Below are 23,510 nucleotides of genomic sequence, written 5' to 3' on the forward strand. Positions count from 1 at the left end.
TTTCAAAGTGCTTTAAAATGCTTTTACTCTTGGTGCACACACAAACATTCATTGACTAATACTAATAACAGAACTAGGCACAGTAAACACGGACGTGCTACAGAGTAATCTCTTTTGTGGGTATGTATTTAGCCTTTTGTTAACAATTTGAGTATTTTAAGATACTGAGTAAGTAAACATGTTGGTGCACAACAGACATTTCTTTGGATTACTGAGAGTAAAACACTGAGTACATATAACAATGCCACTCCACAAAATATGCAAGAATTTTGGTCTCAGTATGTGTTCACAGGACTAGGGTGAAAGAGAAGGGAAATCACATGGAGCAAGAATATTCAACCCGTAGTTCTGTTGTATGAAACCTACCATAACTGTTCATGAGGTCTGCTGGTCTCTTCCCTAAGAGACCTCCAGGAACAACAGCCTTGTGGTTTGGATCAATTTTTGTGCTGCAGCAGTTCACTGTTGCCTTGCTCACAGGGAATTCCAGTATAAATACACTTGCATATGTGCTGAGCTATACAAACAGCAAGCCCAAGAATCAAGCCTACTGCAAATACACTACACAGTCCATCTGCATACATTCAATGAATCTAATACTTCACGAAATGTCAGTTTATTCTGTGCTGAATCATTATTTTGGCTTGTTAAGATGACAGAGGTCAGGAACCACAAAACAGAGCAAAATTAATTGAAAAGGTGATCACCAGTGCTTAAGAGCAAGTCTAAACATGTATTAATGGGGAGGATTTACAGGTACATAAAGTCATGAACTACAAAGAACTGTCTCTTAGTTAATTAACTGCAAAGTAATAAACTGTTGACTAATTTCAACAACTTTTTTCTTGCTGATTTTCTGACCATTGACCATTTGGTCAGGCCTATAGTAGGGTAATCCTTTTTTTCTAGTTGCTGAGGGAATAGAATTGAGTTAAGAGCGTATGGGGAAAAGATTGATTTTATTTTAACATCTTGTATGACTGAAGTTTTGTAATGAGAAATAAAGTTATGTTCTTTTAAAGAACATATTGTTCTTGAAATATGAGATTTATTCTGTGGCTGACTTGCTGAGAAAAATTAGAACACCGTTGAGTCCCCATCCCTGGAGGTATTTAAAAGATGTGTAGATGTGGTGCTCAGGGACATGGTTTAGTGGTGGACTTGGCAGTGCTAGGTTAAAGGTTGGACTTGATGATCTTAAAGGTCTTTTCCAACCAAACGATTCCATGATTCTATAACATTCTGCCAAGGTAGCACCCAGGCATCGCTTCTAGGCATTTTAACCTCAAGTTTAATGACACCTGCAGCTGAATGAAAATACTGCCTCCTCCTAGAGAACTGTAGAAGTTTAGTGAAATTAGAAAATATTCATGTAAGCATCAAGGGAGAGTTTCTGGAACTGCTTTTGATGCTAGAATGAGATGACAAGATCAGATTTGTATGTACAAAATAGGGGTTTCTCAATGGAAGGGAAAGTGTGTAGATGGACAGATTTGAATAACCCAAGTATCTCTGCAGGTCCAATTCAGAATTAAAAAAATAAAGCAAAACAAACAAAATGTTCACCTCTGGCAATACTGACTTGAATTTCTACACAGACTAGAGCTTGAAAAAGAAAGGTCTCTGCGATGGGAAACAGCACCTCAAACCTAATCTTAACACAGTTTTGGTTTTGTGGTTTTTTTTTTTTCTTCCCCCAACAGTGCACCTGGTTTAGTTAGCTGCACTATTATTTGGAAAATGGCTGGACTGTACATATTATAGCAACAACTGCTGAAGAAATGCCAAATAATAACCCAAGGCTCCAGACAAACACCTTCTACCAGCTGTTTGATATCAGCAAATTTCTCCCTGTTATTTCCAGTCTCAAAGTCCTCCAAAAGAAATTATTAGAAATTTAAAATGCAATCCATTTACTATTTTTGCAAACTTGTGTTTGGATTCGTGAGAAGGTATACATGCTTCACAGTGTTAAGTGCTTTCCAGAGAGTGACTTGCATATGCCGAAACAGGACGTGCAGCCCAGGAGTAGATTAATACAAGTAATATGCCAAAGCATAAATTATACTGATAACAATTTTGTCATGATTTTAGCCAAGAAGCATGTTCACAATGAAAAGCCTTAGAACAGGTATCCACACTTTTCTCTTAATTCAACTAATTTAGAAAAAAAGTTCTTTCAAAGAAATAAAGGGGATTAAAAGATACAGTGACAACGCATCAAGGTGACACCAAGCTAGCATAAAAGAAAACAAAGGCAGACTTTCAGCCAACTGGCCTTTTCTTGTCCTATGTTTTTCCCACTATTCAATAAAAATCAATTACTACTTTACTCATGCCATTTGACACCCAATTGTTCATTGATCTTTTAATTTCATAGCTAGTAACTGATTTTTCTTTCAATCTTTTTGTCTGAAATTAAACTGCATTCCTACATAGACTATACAACGTGAAGCAGCTAATACCGTCATATAACTGAAGAATTCACAGAAGACCTGCCCCATCCATATTTGACCTTTGTGCTAAAAAAACTCTGAAAGTGCTAAGTGACAAGTATGGTTTTTCAAAAGAAAATCTGTGCAATGACTATAAAAACGACACTTATATTCACAATCTCCTTATTAAATAGAGCCATCATGGCTCTGTTAATACTTAACATAAAGAGAATCTCTTTGTGTTATTTAGTAATAATTAACATATTCATCCATATCAAGAGTTCACTGGGAACTACTGATGCTACAAAATACTGCCTTTCCTCAGTTTAGAAGCTGAAGAAAGCTATGTTTTTTGTATTCTGAGTTTGTAGTCTTTTTTTCCCTAAGAGTAATATTTCTTTCATAAATGGCCCAGCTGAAATGCCTACAAAATCAGTATATACTGACATTGGAGAGGCTTCTTAACAGTACAAACAAAAAAAATCAAGAAAAAGCCTTAATACAGTTGGCATTGTATTGTTTGACTGTGGATGTCAAACATATCTACCTTTACTCTCCTTCTTACCTAACTACCAGCTACTGCCAAATACTCAATTCTGCATAGATATGATTACAAGAATTTGGCTACTGAATTATATGCAGTAGGTTGGCTGCTCTTTTTCAGTGCACAGGAAAAACATAGATAAAAAGGAACACATGAATACCAGAATTTTTCATCTGGGAGATCATAATGAACAATTTATCTCTCTGGAAAAACACTAAACAGCTATGGGCTAAATACTGACAAAATCTGGGTGTTTCAGTACATCTCCCTGTTCTTACAGGAGGTTCCAATGCTTTAATTTCTTTAATTTCTGTGGTTTGTACTGATCCAAAAATAGAAGGATCCACCATGACGGCTTAACTTATTTTGAAGAGTTTTCTACTGAAAGCCAGTAAAATATGCGTAAGCAGGGTGGCACGCCTGAATTAAATTGTACTTCTTGCTGGAATTGCCACAAGCTGCATCATCTAGGCAGTTTTCTAGGTCTTCAAAGCAATTATTACGTCAAATGATGATAGCTGTCAAACCTGGCAATTCACAGCTTTAGTATCTCCCACCCTGATTCACCTGACAGAATGAAGCGAAGCTTCTTAACATCCTAAAGATAAAAAGGACACTTCCTAGGTAATTCCTAGTTTGTGGCTGTCTAACAGCTGAAAATGGTCCTAGGGAACTCACTAATAGCATTCACTGAAGTTGTAAGGTGATACTGAATAGTTCATGCGTCCTAGCATGAAGCACCTCATACTCTGGTGGCTTCAGCTAGTTTCTATTCTTGATAACAAAGCATCTCAGTAATAAAGAATATATGAAGGTGGTACTATCCCACATTACTAATATTTCCATATTTATTTAAATTAAATTTGTTTAAAAGCAAGCAATACCTAAAAATACATGCAGTATGTTTATGTTAAACTAATTTCCAATTATAGCTCTTTTCTAGGGAAATCAAACCTTTCAAAATTAATTTGCTGCTTCTGACACTGAAATGGTGATTACAATAAACCCTCTAGTAAAATTTTTTCAAAACAACCACACTGTTAGTAGCAATAGTACCTTTTTAACATAAAGCTATCACAGAACTGCTTTTTTATATACTTTGACTTTTTAGAAAGACACTTTGTGTTAAACTTTTATAAACATGTAGCTAAAAAAAAAAAGGCTGCAGTGAAGGATTTACAAACTAAGGCAATACAGACTGTGAAAGAAAGTATTATTAAGCTGTATGGAAAAGAAGCACAAAGATAAATAAGCCTCAAGATAAAAAATGTCTGCAAACCAGGATTTGTTCTCTTCCAAACAAGCTTCCTAACCCATAGAGTACATAAGCTTCCAATTGCCTTCTTTCCTTCAGTCCCGTGTCTTTTTTATTTCCATCTTTCAGTGTCAACAGGAAGAAAGAAAATGGCTCTGCACAGATTTTCAGATTGCTGGTTAAAGGATGCAGAGCAGGCTTTAAATCCCCTCTGGGCAGGAATTTACAGAGACCTCCCTTTTCTTATGTGACTGTTCTGATGAGCAGGTTATTACAAAACAAAACAAACATTTATTATGGACATAGCAATTAGCTGAATGTAATAAATAGGAACGTAATAAATGACTTAGACATCTGAAATTGCAGTGGACACAGAAAAAGCACCTGATATGAAAAACTTAAATTAAATTAAATTTAATCAAAAGTCTGGCAAAATTTCTTTATGGAACTGCAGGCTAAGGCAGTAGAAATATAATGCATTTTTTCCTTGTGGCGAACTGTCCCCTTTCTTACTTGCTTCTTGATCTCCTAAGTAAGTTCTTAGCTATAATTTCAGCAAAGAATGAGAAGATAAACAGTCTTAGAATAATAGAGAATGCCATATTCAGAAAAATCATGACTACATGTGATACTCTTATTTGTAGTAGACTCATAGCCTGAATTCTTTGCATAGATACAAACCAAAACTCTTCAGAATTTTACAGTAAGGTATTACCTGTGCTTATTACTGTTGCAGACACCAAACTCACTGCTCTTTTCTCTAAAAACATACATCATACACCTCAGAACATTCAAGTATCATCAAAAGTAGAAACTGAGAATTAAGAAAAAAAATACAGGAGCTATTAAAAATATCAGGTTCAAAACAGAAAATCTGAAAACTCCTCTCTATATATGAGCATGGTTAATAATAATAATGAACAGTGTTCTTTCTTACCAATTCTGTGTGACCACATATTAAGAAAAACCCTTTTATCTTTCTTACGAGAAAAAAAGGAAAAAAGCTGTCCAGTGTAAGGGAACTTTCTATTTTCTTACACATCTTAGAATGCCAAGCCATTAAGCTAATACCTATATAATACATCTTTTGTTGCTTATTAAGTCTTATGATAAAATAATCACTAGTGTTCTGAAATACATCGACTGCTCCAGCCTGCAGCCAATACTAAAGAAGTCAGAACTTGGATGCAGGCAGTAAAAAGATCCTACATAATTTTTTTCTTATAACACAGGCTACTACAAGTCCTTAAAGCCAGCCTTCTTACTGAATTTCTATAAAATTCTGAACCAAATTTAAGATTTCCATCTTTATCTTTCCCACTATGGAAAAGTTCAATTTTCAGTGAGGTGAAACAGTAACATCTCTACTGATACGAAGACTGTAGTTATTGCTATGTTTCTCTGTGAAAACAAAACAGTAAGAGAAAGAACTTACTGTGCAAAAGGCAAAGCTTCTTTCTAAGTTGCTCCAACATTATAAAGTGAACTAAGGACAATTGTAAGCCTCCCACCTCCTGCTACAAGCACAAGGTGTGCTTCTTTGGCCTTAACTTTCATGCATATTTAAAACACAACATACCAACTACAGCAAGATGTTTCTCCTCCTGAGAAGACCATAGCAATTAACAGGTGGTAGCATACGCCTAATGCACTACAGAAATAGATACAGTCGCAGAAACTGGAGGAGCAAAGTCAGTTCTCTAAATAAATGAGAAACAGGTACAAACCACATTAAAGAACTTTTTAGCATGTTGTCTTTCTGTTTATGTTGTTGCAAAAAAAAAATCTTCCAGTACTTACAAGATATTCACAGCTGTCCTCTGCACTCTTTCTACACTTTTTAACTATTACATAAACCATACTCCAGAACTGTATACTGCAAAGGTGCTGCCTTGGCCACATAAGGAAGTAAAATTATTTCCTTATTATAATCACTATTTTTCCTGTTTACAGCACTCCAAAGCTCTTTGACTTCTAAATTACTTCAGCGGGTGCAAATCCACTAGGGGAGTGTGCATTCCCTGTTTTCATCTGATTCACTCTTTCCACAGGGACAATGCTGTTTTGCAACTAATTTGAACAAACTGAAGACCAATCTTAAGCAACTCTGTAGCCACAGAGAAAGCCAAATCCTCTTGTTCACCCTACTGTCTCTCCAAAAAGGATTCATCATCATCCACAGCTACGTGGCTATAAGTGTTTACAAAGGAATTCAGGTCAGGGGTTGGGTGGAGAGCAGGACCACCCAGTTTAGCAGCAACTGCAGCAAGAGTTGCTTAAATCAATTTGGAAAAATCGGGGATAGTCTTGACTGTTTAAAAATGAAGTTTCATAAAATGAAGTCTCTGAGAACAATAGCAAGTTATGGTACAACTGCCTCCCTGCTCCTCTAGCCAGTTCCCATCCACATGCTATCATTCCCTCGCTTGTGTCAGCACAACAGTGTGGATGATATCTGAATAAAAGCAGAGATCTGGCTTTTTAAGAAAACTACCAAACCCAAACCAGCAACCTCTTCCCATTTTTCTATTACTATTACAGTATTAAGCTGCAGTTTCACTGTGGGGGTAGGAATGAGCAATGAAAAATAGGAATGCTTTAGGCTACTATTTCTGTTGTAGACCTAATCTTAGGAAACCACAGCTTAATTATACGTAGGTTCCTATTCGAACTATTAATACTGTGCATTAAATACTGTAACATGCTTCAGTTATTCATACTTTTGTTTCACAAACTTTGGTATTTTCCTAGCTTTTAAGTGGCATGCTATATGATCTGTTAATTACACAGGTGACAGGTTAATGTTTGATCTAATTTAGCCCTCTTAACACTTACTGTCAGTGTTCAGTAGTCTACTACCAAAGGACTCTTCTTACTATGGCAGCAAAAAAACTTTATGTGGACAGAAGACTGTCCTTATTGCTAATTATGACTCCAACAACTTAATTGTTAGTACAAAGAAAAAATTAAGTCAGAAAAAATTTTTTTACATCATTCTATGGTACAGAAACCACTACTACTTACAATATTCTGAGGGTGCATTTGGGACTTTTGGGGTTTTTATTTTGTTATGCAAATATCTTACTATACACTTGAAGACATAAAGTAGAACTTGAAAACATCACAATTATTTTTGATGCTGTATCGCATACAGACAGAAATTAACTTTTGGTTTCTAAATAAATGTTAAAAAACATAAGCACGTTTAAAGTATTCTAAATTGTTTAGGATGTTCTGACCTTTTTTAAGCAAAACACAGGACACACTTTGAAGGTGCATTTGTAAACAAATATGAAGTTACTTCAAATTATAATGAACTTACCTGTGAGCTGGAATTCTACGATCACCAGCAACTAACACCACATCACATAGCTGTTTGTGCCTAAGATAATTCTCCATCTTTTTAAACGTTTGTTCAGCGTGGTTGAGAGCCTGAAAAAATTCATCTGAGGTACAGGGCTCCATAGTTTGACAAGATGATAAGGTATGACTGCTGTTGGAGGTTCTGCTGAAGACAGTAACAGAAATCTTAGTTCACACAATATTAAGGTGCAGAAATTCTATCTACAGATGATAAAATAAAAATCACACGTGATTTTAAAATTGACGTACATGATTAGTTTTAATATATATTCCCTTGCTATTTTATTTCTCTTTGTATTCATACTTTCTCTCTTCCTCCAAACCTAATCTAAACCCTTGTGAAAAAGGTACGATCATTTAATGTTGTACTCTTCAACTAACAGACACACAAAGATCAGTCCAGTAATCATATCTATAGCGTTGTCAGATGGCTAAGGAAGAACAGACATCAACCAAGACCCTGCAAACTGAAAAAGCAATGGAAGTATGCAATAAAGAATCAAACCTCTCCCTGCCACATATGTTAAAGTCTTGCTTCACACTTAGCCTAAGGTGGCTAGAACAAAACAGCATATATGGAGCTAGTAAAAGAGTGTGGGCATGCAGGGGAAAAAAACCATCAAGAAACACCACTCCTACTGCATGAAGTCTTATGTGTCTGAAATGAGATCTAGCACAGTAGAAGCCAAGACAGGGGAAAAGCAAGGCTGGATGGGGAGAAAAATTATTCCTATCCATACACACAGCAGCTTGGGAGAAAAGAGGAACAGAGAAAACGTAAAAGGAATGCATGGGCCTAGGACATGAAGGAGACTAATCCTCCAAGGGGAGCACCTTTTCTTACTCACAGTTCTTTAACTGACTACTACTTACTTTTCCATGATGCAGGCAACTTATATTTGGAAAGACATGGATTCACAAGATCTGCATCTAGACCCCCGCTTTCACAAAGATATCACGAACTCAGGCAGCATGCTCAGGGCTAAATCCACCAAGAAGCTTAGCTCAGTCCTTAGCCTAGGATATTCATTTCAAGACAGAGCTCCTCAAAATCAAAGTCTAAATTTTCAGCAGAAAATATTTTGTAAAGATTTTTTTTTTTTTTTTTTTTTTTTTTTTTTTTTTTTTTTTTTTTTTTTTTTTTAATTTATTGCTTGTGCATATAGATAGCTAAAAAGGCCAAGCAATTTGGCACGTAATTCAAACCTAAATCTAGTAATGGATCAGAAATGAGATACCTGCCTACCTACTTCCCTTGGAGGACTTCATCTTAAATGTGCTCTCTGAAGCTGTGGTTAGCCATTTATTTAAGCTGTGTCAACTTCTCACCCCCTGTGAGTCACTTGTTCAGCTCCACCACTGGCCCTCTGACAAGCTGGAACAAGGTATTCTTTGTGGCCATTCTGGAAACTGACTCAAGGAACTCGTATGTGAAAAATGTAACCATAAAAAACATTATATTGGCAAAACTGGGTGGTATTCTCACAGTGAATGAGCAAGAACTCAGGGAAAACAACTCTTAAACCAGCAACCCTGCAAAAGAAACAGAAGTGGAAAGAACAGGGTGCTGGCCAACAAGAAAATGCTTAGGAAATTCTTGTTCCCTATCATAATTTATCACATCCTCAACTGTGTTGATACAGCTTGGGTTTTTTTTGGTTGAACTATATTTTAACCCAGATTCCTCAAATTAACTTCATTAATAATGATAAAAAAATTTACATAATCTCAGGGATTTGATTTACATTACAACCTCACAAAGAGTTGTGCAAATAGAACTGAAGAAGCAACGAATTAGTATGGAGAAGGAAAAAACTTTCTAAGCCAGCACTTTGCTGGACCACACCCTCACTAGAGCTATTGCCAGCCCCAAGACTCCACATGTGTACATTCTGCACAGAACTCAGTGGTAGTCACCACTCTTTCAATAAGGAAAGATAATTGCAGTGGTGTCTGCTTTCCACTACCCATGATAAAGCACTTATTCAGGACACAACAGAGCCAAGCTTAGTTCTTCCCCTCACATGAAGAAGTTCAACCCTATACCTGTCCTCTAGCCAGTAACTTACAAACCATCTTCCATAAGGAAGGAAAAGGAGAAGGAAAGGGAGATTAAGCTTCAGTGGTCCATAAAGAGAACATGAAAGAGACAGTCTAATAGCTGAGGCACTTGCAAAAAAGGAAAGATATAGCTTCAAAGGCTATTTATGCTTATTACGCAATGGCTGGTTATGAAAAACTCAAATCTCCATCCTTCCCCAAACTGTTTTACGAATCTGTTTCCCAGTTCAGTTTGCCACAGCCATGACAGCTTGGGAGAATACACAAGCAAGGAAAGAACAGAGGAAGGGAGGGACCTGCTTTTCTCTCTCCCAGCAGTAGTACTGAAATGCCTTCCAAAATTCTTGGCCTACATCCCTTCCACCTAGAGAGAGGAAACCTGGGTATCTAACCCGGACCTGCGAATCCCATGCTCAGAGCAAACACCCAGCCACGATGTCCTGCAGCTCTGAGTATCAAGGTGGCTTTGCTCCTTTTGGATTTGGCTCTCGACTCAAATTTATCTTTAAGTATAGTGTGAATTTCCCCTCCCATAGGCTAGAGATATTGCTACTTCTGCACACCTCACACATACTACTAAGAAAATTACATTAAACACTTACCTCGTGTGCTAACAGCCTCAGTGTATCAAAGAACCCTTTCTGCATATTCTTTTAAGATTAAATTTTAAGATAATATTTTTAACACATTAAGTGGAAATATTATTACGAGTATCTTTGAGTATTAGTCGGTAGGGTTTCCTTTTTGTATTCTTAAACTTCAATCACACTTTTCTTGGTCTTTCTTTTCTTTCCCTATTTATGTCAAAAAGATTCTATCTAGCACTAACCAATTTTTATTAACTATGGTACAATTTCAGGATGATTGTAAAAAGGCAAGTTACTCTAAAGACAAGGTCTTTCCCATGCTAGCTACACATTTTACTACCCTGGTGACAAACATTCATATACTAAAGCTGCTAGCTTTCTTCAACTTCTCTGTCTAATAAAGAATTTATGTAAGAGTATGCCTTTTGAAATCAAAATTATGTATAAGCCATGCTATAAAACCATTCATTTTTAAAGGATTTTATTTCTTGAAGTAGGATGCTTGGAATAAGGGGCTCTGCCCAATATAACAGTTCATTTAGCAAAGCAATGAAGCAATTAACTGAGCTAAAGTGACAATAAATGAGTTTCAAAAGTAAAAGCATATGTGGTGATGATGGCGGGAGAGCTGAATTCACACCTCTCCTTCTGCTGTTGTTTCAGGCTTCATTGTTGTAGCTTAAACAAAGCCACAGCAGAATTTTTTATATAAAAACAAACCAAACCGTAACATATACAAGCCTTCTTTCCTCCAACTTTTACTAAACTCTCTCTCTCTCAACAGAGAGGCATCAGTGTTTTTCAAATTTTACGGGGGAGAAGCACAATCTGTTCCTATTAACAGGATTTGTTATTTTAATTATTTTAAAGCATTGAGATTCATTTTAAAGGAGTTACAATGGTTATTTTATAGCAATCACACGTATTAGTTAACAAGCTATGAATTCCAATAAGTATTAACCTTGGCTATAACAAAGATTGCAAAACTTTTGTCAAGCATTTTATTTTATGCATTTTAAATTATTTTTAGAAAGGCATCTTTTAGGTTAAATGTCTCCATGTTTGTCTTTGAAATAAAAATGAAGCAATAAGGACTTCATTATGACTAAGAAAAAAAAATCAAATACACATTTAAAGCGATTCATTTTGGAACAGAGATAGAGGAACAAAATCTGAAATTTGAAATGAAATTTAAAATATTTTTCTGAAAAATTGTGTAAAATTCTGTCTGAAAAAATTCTCTGAAAATTATGCGTAAATGCACTCGTATTTAAAACTGTTCTAATGTCATGATCAGTTCACCTAATTTAGCTGTAACCTCATCTGTACTTCTAAAAAAGGTCAACTTCTCCACAAGACAATATGAAATCCTATGAATCTGCAAATATGTAGTTTTACTGCAAGATAAGAGTGACACGGTTAGATCAAGGGTGTCTAGTACAGATACTGACCTTATAAGAACCACCTTGTCTATTCTAACCTTTTGCAGCAAGTAACAGCTTATTTCCTTGCATTAAAAAGTCACATTTCTTTTGACAGAAGCAACACGTGAAGTGCAGCTAGTTACTGGAGCCTTGACTGGACAAAGGAGTCAGGCAGCATTACAACGGGATTTCTAGCTGTAAAATCTTGATGGAGAAAATACCCCAAATATACTGCTACTATGGCTGCTCAACTGGCTGGTTCACAGAATCAACAAATGAAGTCGGTTTTTCAAAAGATTTCTATGTTCTGTCTCCTTTTCCCACTCCATCTACCACCACAAGTCTAGCTCTTCTCCTTTCCCCTCAATTCCTTAAGGCATTGCCTCACTAGGCAAGAGACAGCAAATAATGTGACTAACGGGAAGCTGTGCTGCGCAGCCGGCTTTGCAGCAGATGAATTCTGCCCTTTTTCAGTGAAGGTAATAAGCTGAGTTTCTCTCCATTAACTAGCTGCCACTTGCCAGGAGTGACGTTATCTTTGAGACTTCTGCCTACCCTCACATTAAGATTAAAACGGCCCATGGGTTTTAAAGCTACCAGGGAAATGGCAGAGGTGATGCAGAACACAACTGCATAAACTTGGTCCCTTTAGGAAACCAAACTAAAAGCAAATGCTCCGTCTACGCCACTGAAATTTGCAGGCAGCACTATACGCCTACCCAAATGGCTTTCATAGATACACTGAAAACGGTGCAAAATGGGAACTGGAGCAAGAATAACCTGTGCATAGAATTGGCTTAAATTCTGTTTTACGTATGTGTCTCTAACACAATCTGGGTGTAGATGAAAGCATTAGAAGTAGTAAACATCAGCAAAACTGTAGAGATAGGAAAAAATACACGTTTTTTTCCTCACTGCTATGTTTCCAGTGAATACCACTTTGTTTCTCAGAAAATGAAGTAACTGACATCAACATTTTAAATCTGAATTGATACATAAAGAATATTACCTTTATAAATATGACACGTAAATAAACAGAAAAACAACAATCCAATATAGACATCTCAACGTATACAGATATTAAAAAAATAAGTATCGTGGCATTTCAAAGAAGAAAAATAGTAAAAATATTACTTTTATTCACACCTCAAAAAGGTTCAAAATAATAAAAGATGTTTAGAGATAAGTGATTAAATTGATTAAGTACGTGCAGGAAAATGGGTGTGACTGCCTTGTATTTAGAGAAGACAATAGAAGGAAGAAAAATAACGCATAGTACCTCTGACTATAAATTACATGCTCCTGTTTACATTCTTGTAATGCAAACCCAAGAATAATGTAAATGAAATCAAAAGCCAATGTTTGACTGATCAAAGCAGAACTCTGCAATCATAAATGAAGCATATGGAATTTACTCTAGCGAATCACCAATAAGCTGTAAGTTTCATTACTGTTCAAAACCAGCAAAGGCCTTTATTCTCTTACTAGAACAGACAAATCTCCAGACTTCCTAACTAAAAAAAAAAAAAGAAAAAAAAAGTCCTATGCAGCCAAAAGGTAAGCTAATTGTCTACTCTGAGACAGGACACTGCATTTGCTATACTGCATAACAAACCTATGATCTCAAGGTATTTGTTTTGTAATAGTATAATTAGAAGATCTGTTGCAATTTCAAGTCATCTTTCGGCTAGGGTAGTCAATTGTTTAGGTCATACACATTAGAGAAGGTAGAGTATGTCTCCCCTTGGACAAATTAGGATACATATTAAGACACATCTTTTGCATTTTTAAACAAATCCTGATTTTGCAAGCTTCTTGCTGCATTAAGATGGCTTCCTGCATTGCATTTTTTACATACAATGTTTCAAAATAGTTTTAAAAATATTTTTGCAACAATTTGGTTGTTTACACTGCTGTCTTCAAGCTAGCTGACATTTTATTGCATACAGAGACCAGAACACAACTTACTAAAATAATATGTCAGCTTTTATGCTAGCTTCTGTGATTTTACATTATACTTTGTAATGAGTAAAATATTTCCTTCAAAGTTAGTAAGACAAGAACCTCAGCTGCAGAGAATGGAGTTTGTTGAAAAGAAGGATACTGAAAGTATTCTTGGAAAAACCAAGCAATGGTAAAAATCGGGACACTCTTCCAAAGGCTGGAAGAGCGTAAATAAAAGGAGGAAGCCATAGATGTAACAACAAAGACTGCTAAAAATCCATAGTGTATCATAATTCAAGATAAGAAAAGACAATGGAAAGAGGACAAAAGAGACTCTGGAGAGATTGAAGAGCACAGTAAGGCTATACATGCATGTGAAATTGAAGGCTAGTGATTTACGCTATGCTAGAGAAAAGAATTATAGCAATAGCCAGAACTACAATCTTGCAATCAAAAGGCACAGGTTTAAACAAACACAAATATATCTGCATTAACCTTAATCTAACTGGCATGAGTAACAACAGACATGAGAAGCTGGAGCAGAGACTCCAGTGTTACCTATGCTAGCCCAACAAAGACACGTATACACAGCCTGCTAAGCCAATACTACTGCATCCTTGTTTCTAATTTTGCTAAGAAATAATGTAAGCATGTTTCATTGCAGCTAGACCGTTGATTATAGCACTGATGTTTCCTGTCTTACTTCTAAGAGATGTCTTGGATTTAGTGCAATGAATTCGTATACCCACACAAATGTCACCAGTAACATGCATTCCGTCTGGAAAACAACTACTTAGACTACCTCATGATACATCTACATTGCAGTGTGATCAAGAAGTGCAGTAGTACAAAAACATACCTGACTGAGCTTTAACGGAGTCAAAGCATGTGACAATCACTGCAAAAATATGATCGTCTCGTATGGAAGCCCATTCCATCCAAATAAATAGCTGGAATCCCCTGTGGCTTTGTGAAGTCCATGCTGAAGCCTCTTGTTACCTTATCTTCATTACAACATCTACTGTTCAAGCTTACAGGTTAAATCTGCCTCATATATGCTATATAATTGTGCTGCACTAACTCTTTTCAAATGTGCATAGGCATAACCCAAGTGAATGTAATAGGCACAGAGGAAAATGAAAGAATTTTAGCAGTCGCGTGGAAGAAAAGAAAGGAGAAGGCTAGAGATTCTTCCCTGTAAAACAACTTGTCTTTCAATAAAGTTTTTTATTTTTGTCTAATTCATGCATATATCTAGCAAAAAATGCTCTTTTTATAGTTTTTCAGTTAATTTCAAGTATCATACTACTATCACGCCACAACTAGGGAATCTATCAACTGTCCTTATTTGACAGTTTGCATTATTTTGTGATAGGAGATACACAGAAATACACAGCACAGTTGGGGGTCCTAAAGAACTTACAGCCTCAAAGGTCAGTAAGACTGAGGTGAAAGAAAAGACGTATCAAAGGTTTCTGTAGATTGAAAACTGTTGGGGGGCAGACTCGGATTGGAAGTTACAACGTACTAACTCCAACACTGTTCATACAGAGCAATACTGCAGAGTAGCTACCAGACCTTGCCTTAAAATCAGACATCTTACTAAACTGTTCAAGGTTAGGACACAACTGATAAATTCTGAAATATTGCTTGTATTTAATTTTCAAATATAAATATATATTTTATATTATATTTGAATACATTTCCATACTTAAATCTACAGTAAAGTAATTCCAGTATTTTAATGCATACCTGGGTGAAATGAACCAGATACAATACTCTGCATACTAGGTATGCTCTAGGTATTTTTAGCTTGATATCCACTGTGCCTTCAAGGTCTGTGGACTGCTGCTAAGGCACCCACAAAAAGTTAAGAAAAACAAAGCTATTGCTTAAATTCGCTATACAAGACTCTGCACAGCTGTTGGAAAATTTTAAAAAGTGTACAAATCCAAAATGATGACCATCACCTCAGGAATGTAGGAGAGTTAACAAACAGCAGCAATAGAGGAAATCTAGGAGACCAAAACCAGCAAAAGACTTCAAACCCCACTGGTCCAGTAAACAATCATTCAAGCTAATGCTGGTTACAAACAACATATAGGAGTATGGTATGAAAAGCATTGTAGCTGACTAGCTCTGATCCCTGAATCTGGACGATCTGTTTGCATCTCAGATGCAGCCTTTGTCAAAGATCTGGTACTAAACTTGGAATTTGCTTATCTCTTATGCCACCAAGCTGTATACTAGTAACATGTATTCTACAGCGGCTCTCCTCTAAATCAATCATGTAATGATCTAAAGCTTTCATAATGACAAATACCTGATCTAAATGCTTTTCTACCTGTGCTATATGACATGCAAAGAGGAAGGATGATTGATATACACAAAGCAGTAGAGCTGCTTCTGTCACGTCATGCTTTTAGGGCTTGTAACTGGGCAGTAAGTTACAGAGGAGCAAAGGAAGTAAGGTAACTCCATAGCTTCTACAAAAAGTTAAAAAAAAGGATTTTTTGCATACACACACTTTTTTTTCTAGTGGAGGTAACAGGGTTTTCATATGGGGAAAAAAGCCCTTTGAAAACTACATAGATGAAAGTGTTGGCTTTGGGGTTTTTTTTCTCAAGTCAATAGATAAGAAGCTATATTTTAGACTGATAAAAAAAGACCAATTAAGTTCTTAACATCAGAATAATTCCAGCTGTTAGGCAGACTTACGTGGTCTGCCCAACAGCATATACATTCTTAAAAGGGAGTGAACAAAACATGGTTTAAGTACAGTCTCCCCATGAGACTAGAGATACAGATAACAATACAAAGCAAGTTCTTACATTACCATTAGTTACATATTACATTGTACCAACACTGAACTCAAAATTTATCTAAAATATTTATTTTAAAGCATGAAAGTGAAACACTAGCAAGAATTACAAGACAATAAAGGAATTACAAATAACTCTAGATGCTATAGATGATTAAGCACATAATTAAAAAGATACTTCACATTTACTAAGTTCAAATCCTACGTGCGTTTCCTGCCTGCAAAAAAAGAAAAACAAAAAACCCCAATGCCATATAGACTTCTCACAGCCCCTAAATAAGTATCTGCAGTTCTCCAATTCTACAAAGTAACGAATTAGTTTTGTCATATGTAAATTCTTCTCCTAAAATTAAGAACAAATTTGTAGCAATTTCAATCTACACATTTATCTCTTAAAATTACATGTTTTTTCTACACTGATTACCTTGCTATGATGAGAATATCCTATTTGGGGTAATGCTGTACATAAAAATTTCACATCACAGGTAGATGTTGCTGAAATGGAAGGTGATGTTACACCTATATCACATATATTAACCAGTGAGACAGGTATTTAAAAATTCATACCTGAATATCACTTAAAATAGGACCTCTTCAGAGATATGTTATTTATAGCTATATAGTTGTTGCAGCATAAGACTGCTGTTACGAAGCATCAATATGCAGGATTTCCTTTCCCTGTAATTCTAGTACTTTTGCCATTCAGTGATAAAAGCAAATACACTGTGTTGACTCCTAAGCATTTTTACCCTCCCTCCTTTCCTTGAATCTTTAAAGGTTATATAAACCATAAATAGTTAGTGTTTATATTATGGACTACTTTGCCCTTGCACTAAATTAATTCTTCTCCTAGAGAATGCAAAACACTAAAACCGCTATAACTAGATTAATCTGTCCTTAATAGGCTTTACTAAACAGCGTACCCTTTTAAATAGCCATACTTTCTGAAATGCCGTATCATCACAAAGTTATCTTAAAAGCGAGAAAGCAAACATCATAAAATTTACTTGAAATGGTAAGCTAACTATTATGCACTACGTGCACTATAAAACAGGAAAAATACTTTTAGTGAAGAACGGCTGACTTATGCAGTAAAAGGATAAGAAACTGATACTTAACAAGAAATATTATTAGCTTGCCTAATTTACAACAACTGGTGAACACCTTTCACTTCAGAACAAATTTTACAGTTTCATCTTTAGTAACGATATGTAAGAGAAGAACACCAAGACATCTTTATAGGCACAGTAAAACCATTTTTTCTTTTTAAGCTAGATACACAGTTTAAGACACCTGGAAGGATAACTGCAATCACTTTAAAGCACAAATTGGTTGGCTTTCAATAGATGATTTTTTTTTTTCCTTCAAGTTGCATATGCACAAGAAAATAACCTTTATTTTATAGTCTAAGTATTTTTTATGGTTTCATCTCCCTCATTTATAGAAACATGTGGAAACATCAGATAAGAGTCACAAGAAGCTTACATTTTCATAGTTTCTCCTACCTGGCACCGGACTAAATCTCAGCATAACTAAACAATCAGTGTCACTTCAAAGTAATTTAGAAAGCATCCTGTAACATTACCATGTAATGGACAGTACCTTGTTCATAGCAGCGTATACTTGGTATACTATCTAAAACACAAGTGAGTGCATCCACACTGGCACTTTATTTATCCACATTCTCTAGAGCTGCTTTTCAAGAAGGTCCTAGTAAACACACAGAACCCTGATTATAAATCATTTTCTGTTTCTGATGCACAGCAGCTACTAGGTTTCTGAAGCATTTTAATCTAGAGTAAAGGCTAGCCTATATATGCATGCTATCTGTAAACATGAAATGAAAACACATTTCTTACAATAGGAAAGTAATAATTAACCTGCACGAACTGCTGTCCGATTCATTTTCTTCTTCACTTGCTCTATCATCTGTTTCTTGTCTGTCAAGCCAACGTGCACCTCCACAGTCTTCTGCTGAGAATTCAAATGTAGGGATTTCTGAGGTGGATGCCATTGGCCAAGCAGGTGAATTCTGGAAATCTTGTTGGCTGGACCTTCTGTAACCAACTGATGTTAAAGGTAGATTACCCGAATCTAAAAACTTTGTGCCACCAGTTGTTACATTTTGTCCTCTATTCCAGAAGTCTCCCTGGTGGTTTTCAATTGCGGAGTTAGGGGCTGATGCCTGATGACCAAACCACCTCCATCTGATTTTTAAAATCTGCTTCACATCAAACTCTTTACGAGAACCAGACATCCTTAGTGAAAGCCAGTGATCGTCTAGGCAACAGGGTAAGAAGCAGCACACATAAAAGAAGATTTGTGCACCCAACCAAGACAAGAGAAACACATGCTCTGCCTGTCTGTGGCAAGCAGATTTTCTACAGAAGGAGGGGAGAAAGCACTGCATTCACATAAAAAAGGCTTCTTTAACGGCATGTCATTTGAATATAAACAAAAGGCAACAGCCGGTGAAAAATCCTGAGATAAAAAGAGGAGGTGAAACAATCACCTCAATCAGGAAAAATGCTAATCGGTTTACCCTAAAAGCTCCACGGCTGTTTCTGTTGCTTTCCTCTGACCATTAGCTTTCAAAAACACCAAACAGTATTCATTAAAGCCCTTTCAAGAGCTGAATACCACCCCCTTTTCTTAAGCCACAAATGACAGCGTAATTCCTGTACTGCATCTTAGAATCTTAGAATCTCTGCTTCTTGTTCTGTTAACTCTTGCTACTACAGAGGGGAAAAAACCTGCAAAAAGCAAATTACATTCTTCCTGCACTGCTAAAGAATAAATTTACAGAAAAGACTTAAAACCAATCCAAAAATAACTGATTATGCTGGGGAGAAACTGAACTGTAAATAATTCTTTTTCCCATTACAGGACATGCACTAACTTAAAAAGGACAAGAACACCCTGGAAGGCTCAAGGGACTAGTACTGGGTTAGAGAGCCTTTCATCTTGATGTGCTTTGATCCAAATCTAGGTCTGCAGTAACTGAAAATTTCTATCTGAAATGAGCTAATGGTTTCCATTCACTTACACATCACTGAGAGCGAAAGCAAGAAAAAGCTAACTGGTCACTATCCAAGACACCAGAAACACCCCCTGCGAAACAGACAACAAAAGACGACTTCTCAAAAGGCTTCTTTCTAATCATATACAATCAGCTGTTCCAGATCAGGTTAAAAGTATTATGATGGAGCAGTGAAAAAGAGACATGCATACTTTTGAGACAGAATTCCCTCTAGATAGGTCATTTGTGTAACGTATTAAAGTATCCAACAAAAGTTTTTACTTGAATGAGGAAGAGAAAGCCAAAAGGACAAAACACACAATGACCAATTTATATTTCCTACGAAAACCAGCCTATTTCCTCTATGACATATGGAGCTAGTTAGGTATAAAATGCTGAGGCTCATTCCAATCATATGCAAATAGTAATAACAATTTTAGAACAACAAAGAGGCACTGGATTTTATCAGTCCTTGATAAACAGTTCTACGTTTTCAATCTTCACAGTTCAGTTAGTCTGTTCAACTCTCCACGATACATATACAACAAATTTATAAGAAGTGCTTCTTTTCTACCTACAGTTTTCACCAAAAGTGAAAGTCTCTATCTCTCAGATAAACATTATGAGCTACAAAATACGTGATCTTGTAATTAGGATATCTGCGGTGTTCTTTAAAACAGGTTATATGCAGAGTCCATATGAAACTTAAACAGTGCCCAATTTTACCACCAAAAAACCAAATGCTCCGTTTCATACTTAATGCCAGGCGTAAATCATGCTATTTTCTTGGGAACCACAATGCTGAAAGGGCTAGTTTTAACCTGGAAAGATCACCCATCATTGCTCAGAACAGTTATTTATGAAAGTGCTTCTCATAAATGCTAACAAAGCTCATTTCTATAGAAACAGCATTCCAGCTGTTCTCTGCAAAGAGATGCTGCATTTCAGAATGTGTACTTTGCCAGCATCCTGGCCTACCAGAAGCTATATACCAAGGCCTCTGCAGCATGTCCAGAAAACAGCTGAAGATACTTGGAAAGTGAGATGACTAAGTAGGTAAATATACAAAGTTGTTACCATCTTTGCAGAGGATTTCATTTAGACACAGACAAACAGGGAAACATTTAAGAAGGATAATGTTTTAATGTATCAGCATAAAACTTGTACAGATGTTTAACCAAAATGATATGACATGCAGACCCTACTCATCTTGTACACATACAGCTAATCGTTAAAAGCTTAACTGCAGTGTTCAAACACCATCATTTGTGTAACTGCAAGTTGGGTGAAACTACAGTACAGCTTAGGAAGTAGCAACAAAATGGCATCTTTTTATTTATCTTCTCCTTAACATTGTCTGTTGGTGTCAGGTGTTCATCAAGGGTGGAGAAGCAGGACAAGCAATTGGTGTATTTGTTAACATTCATCACAGCAGTAGTATTTTAATTACCCATTTAACTATGAAAAGTAAGCTTTAAATACCTTTATTTCTGCTGGAATGGTAAATCCATTATACATAAGGACTGACCTGGATTCTCTTTCTTGTGTAACAGACTCATTTAAAATTCAAACTGTCTCAGTACAAGTCTACTAAGACAATGGCAGATTTGGCGATTCTAGTGCTTTTTCAGCACTTTCTCATGACTTACTGGGAAATACAGCCTAATTACTGCTTTTCTTCGGCTGTGAAGCTATGGGCTCAAACAGAGATTAGAAAACAAAATGTGCTGTAGTTTTAAGAGACCAGAACACAAAACTGTTTTCTATTTTCTTTCATTTTTCTAGATTATACAGACTCTCACTTTTCTATATACTCTCCAAATTACAGTTCTAAGACAGACTGCATAAATATCTACAATATTTCTCTGTTTGATATAAATTAGATACAAGTTTGTATTACAAATGACAAGATGAGACAAGTGCCACTTAATTCTTCAGTTTAAATTGACAACATCGCTCAGAAATAATTGAGGGCCTCTTCTTGTTCTGGACAATTTTTATTACTATGAATAATGTGATAGCTTTTATGAGGTCCCCCGCTGGGAGTTAACAGACTTTTGAGGAGATCTCAAATGATGAACTTCCACTTACTAGGATCACCCAAACCTCATCTTTGACATCTCGTCTGGTGATTGGTGCTCACAAATCCAAATGCCCGCCCCTAGTCTATGGCCTCCCATCACGTGTCTCTCTAATGCACCAACGCGTTTCTGAGAAACCTGCTAAAAAGGTAAGCTGAACAGTACCATCTTAGTCAAACACAGCATACACAGACTTTGCAAGGATTCTGAAATATGTTTTCATTTACTAAGGCAAAAGTTTTTGTTTAATGAAAAGACAAGAGTGCTTATACCCATTTTTTCTGACCTTTGTCACCGTTGCAGCTGAATAACCATTTTCTGTTTGTGGTGAATCATAACAAGATTTTAAATACAGATACACTGTCCTCTTTGGGAACATAATTCTGTTCACATTAAAGAGGTTGTGTAAGCTTACTGTGAAGACAATTTTGAGCACTCTGATTTTGACTGATCAGATTGATATTCCTAAGAGTGGAGCACCTGAGCATTTATGCACATAACTTCTCTCATATGAGCAGCTCCACAAAGTGATAAATTCCTGCAGTTAGCAGTGGAGGACAGCTTCCCAGATTCTGCCTTGTGAACAAAAGGAAAACATTTAAATGCATACCGTATGTTAAATCTGCAATGGTGCAAATAGGTAACACCAAGAACATAGCATGACAGTTTTATAAATTGCTCTTTTCAAGATCTTCAGAACAGTTTATCTTCACAGAGATATAAAAATCTTTTTTTTTTTTTACTAGCCAAAAACTTTACTACACTGACATTCTTTGATATTAGATATGTTTAGTCATACAAGTGTTAAAGGATAATTGCAATCCAGCATAACTAGTTAAAATTTAGACAACATTTTCACTCCTAAGATACTTCTACCGTGTATTTTGAGGGAAGATACATTCTAAATATTACTAAGTACATCGCTGGGAAATATGGAAAACTATTATTTAAATAATCAGGTCTAAGTACTTTTATTCATTATAACTTTTCCTTTTTCACTAGGAAGTCAGGTAAATTTTCAAATAAACAAATATGTTTATGGAATACTTTTTTGAGGCACTTTAAGATTTGAATCTCAACATCACTTTTCATGGCAACATTTTTCCTGTCACTGCTACGTTTTGGCTTCAAAAAACTATCACCACTCAACTTCAGGGCAACTCAGATAAAATATTTTCAAGGTATTTAGTCTGTCAGATGGATTAAAAAATATCCATTTTTAAATTGAAGATCTAGGGCATAAAGGCTCAGCTAGTCCTTAGAAGATATTAATGATCCTTTTAAGTGCCAATTAAGAATGAAAATGTCAAAATAATTAGATAAAGTCTTTGTTTTGACTGCAAGAGTTCTCTCTTGAAAAAATACTGCTTAACAAAAGCATTAAATATAAAAAGATATATTTTAGACATAACTAGACTCATTAACATGTGATAAAGTAATATATTATTGCCAATGTTTAGCGATCCTAGATATGCATTCTAAAGTATAAAAAAGGTTCACTGACCGTAAGATGTTCATCAATTAAACAGATGCATACTTACAGGATTAAAAGGCATTCAAAATTTAACACTTTTTAAAAAGGGATTTTTAAACTTTAAAATATTAGTTTGAGGCACTAAAATAACTGTTCAAAGAAAACTGCTACAGACAAACCCCAAACTGCAATTCTGCTTACATTAAAAAAAATGTTAAATGTTTACTTTCTTTTTTCTTCCCTATTCCTGTGTTCCAGCCCCAAAATTACATAAATAGCTCAGACACTTCTGGAAGATAGCTATGTTCATGCTCTGTGGTTCTATAAAATAATAATCACTTCCTATCCCAAAGTTTTTTTATAAGTGCAAACACTTCTGGTCATGGTTATGTGAAAAGTCCCTTACAGCAGCAACAGCATAGTTCATCCAGGAGAAAAAGAGGAAAACACCTGTGCTGGTTTTGCCTGGGATAGAGTTAATTTTCTTCATAGCAGCTAGTAT

The 23,510-nt window shown here is 35.9% G+C and overlaps 1 protein-coding gene across 1 annotated transcript in view; it reads right to left on the reverse strand.

Moving 5' to 3' along the window:
- KLHL5 (kelch like family member 5) overlaps positions 1-23,510 on the reverse strand; it is a 64,142-nt gene that overhangs the window by 26,315 nt on the left and 14,317 nt on the right. Inside the window, exon 2 of the mRNA XM_009280150.1 lies at positions 7,557-7,742. Coding sequence (XP_009278425.1) covers positions 7,557-7,699 — 143 coding nt within the window. The 5' untranslated portion in view covers positions 7,700-7,742. The remainder of the gene's footprint in view (positions 1-7,556; positions 7,743-23,510) is intronic.

Source organism: Aptenodytes forsteri, unplaced genomic scaffold (assembly GCF_000699145.1).
Source record: "Aptenodytes forsteri isolate BGI_AS27 unplaced genomic scaffold, ASM69914v1 Scaffold35, whole genome shotgun sequence".
In the NCBI taxonomy this organism is placed as follows: Eukaryota; Metazoa; Chordata; class Aves; order Sphenisciformes; family Spheniscidae; genus Aptenodytes; species Aptenodytes forsteri.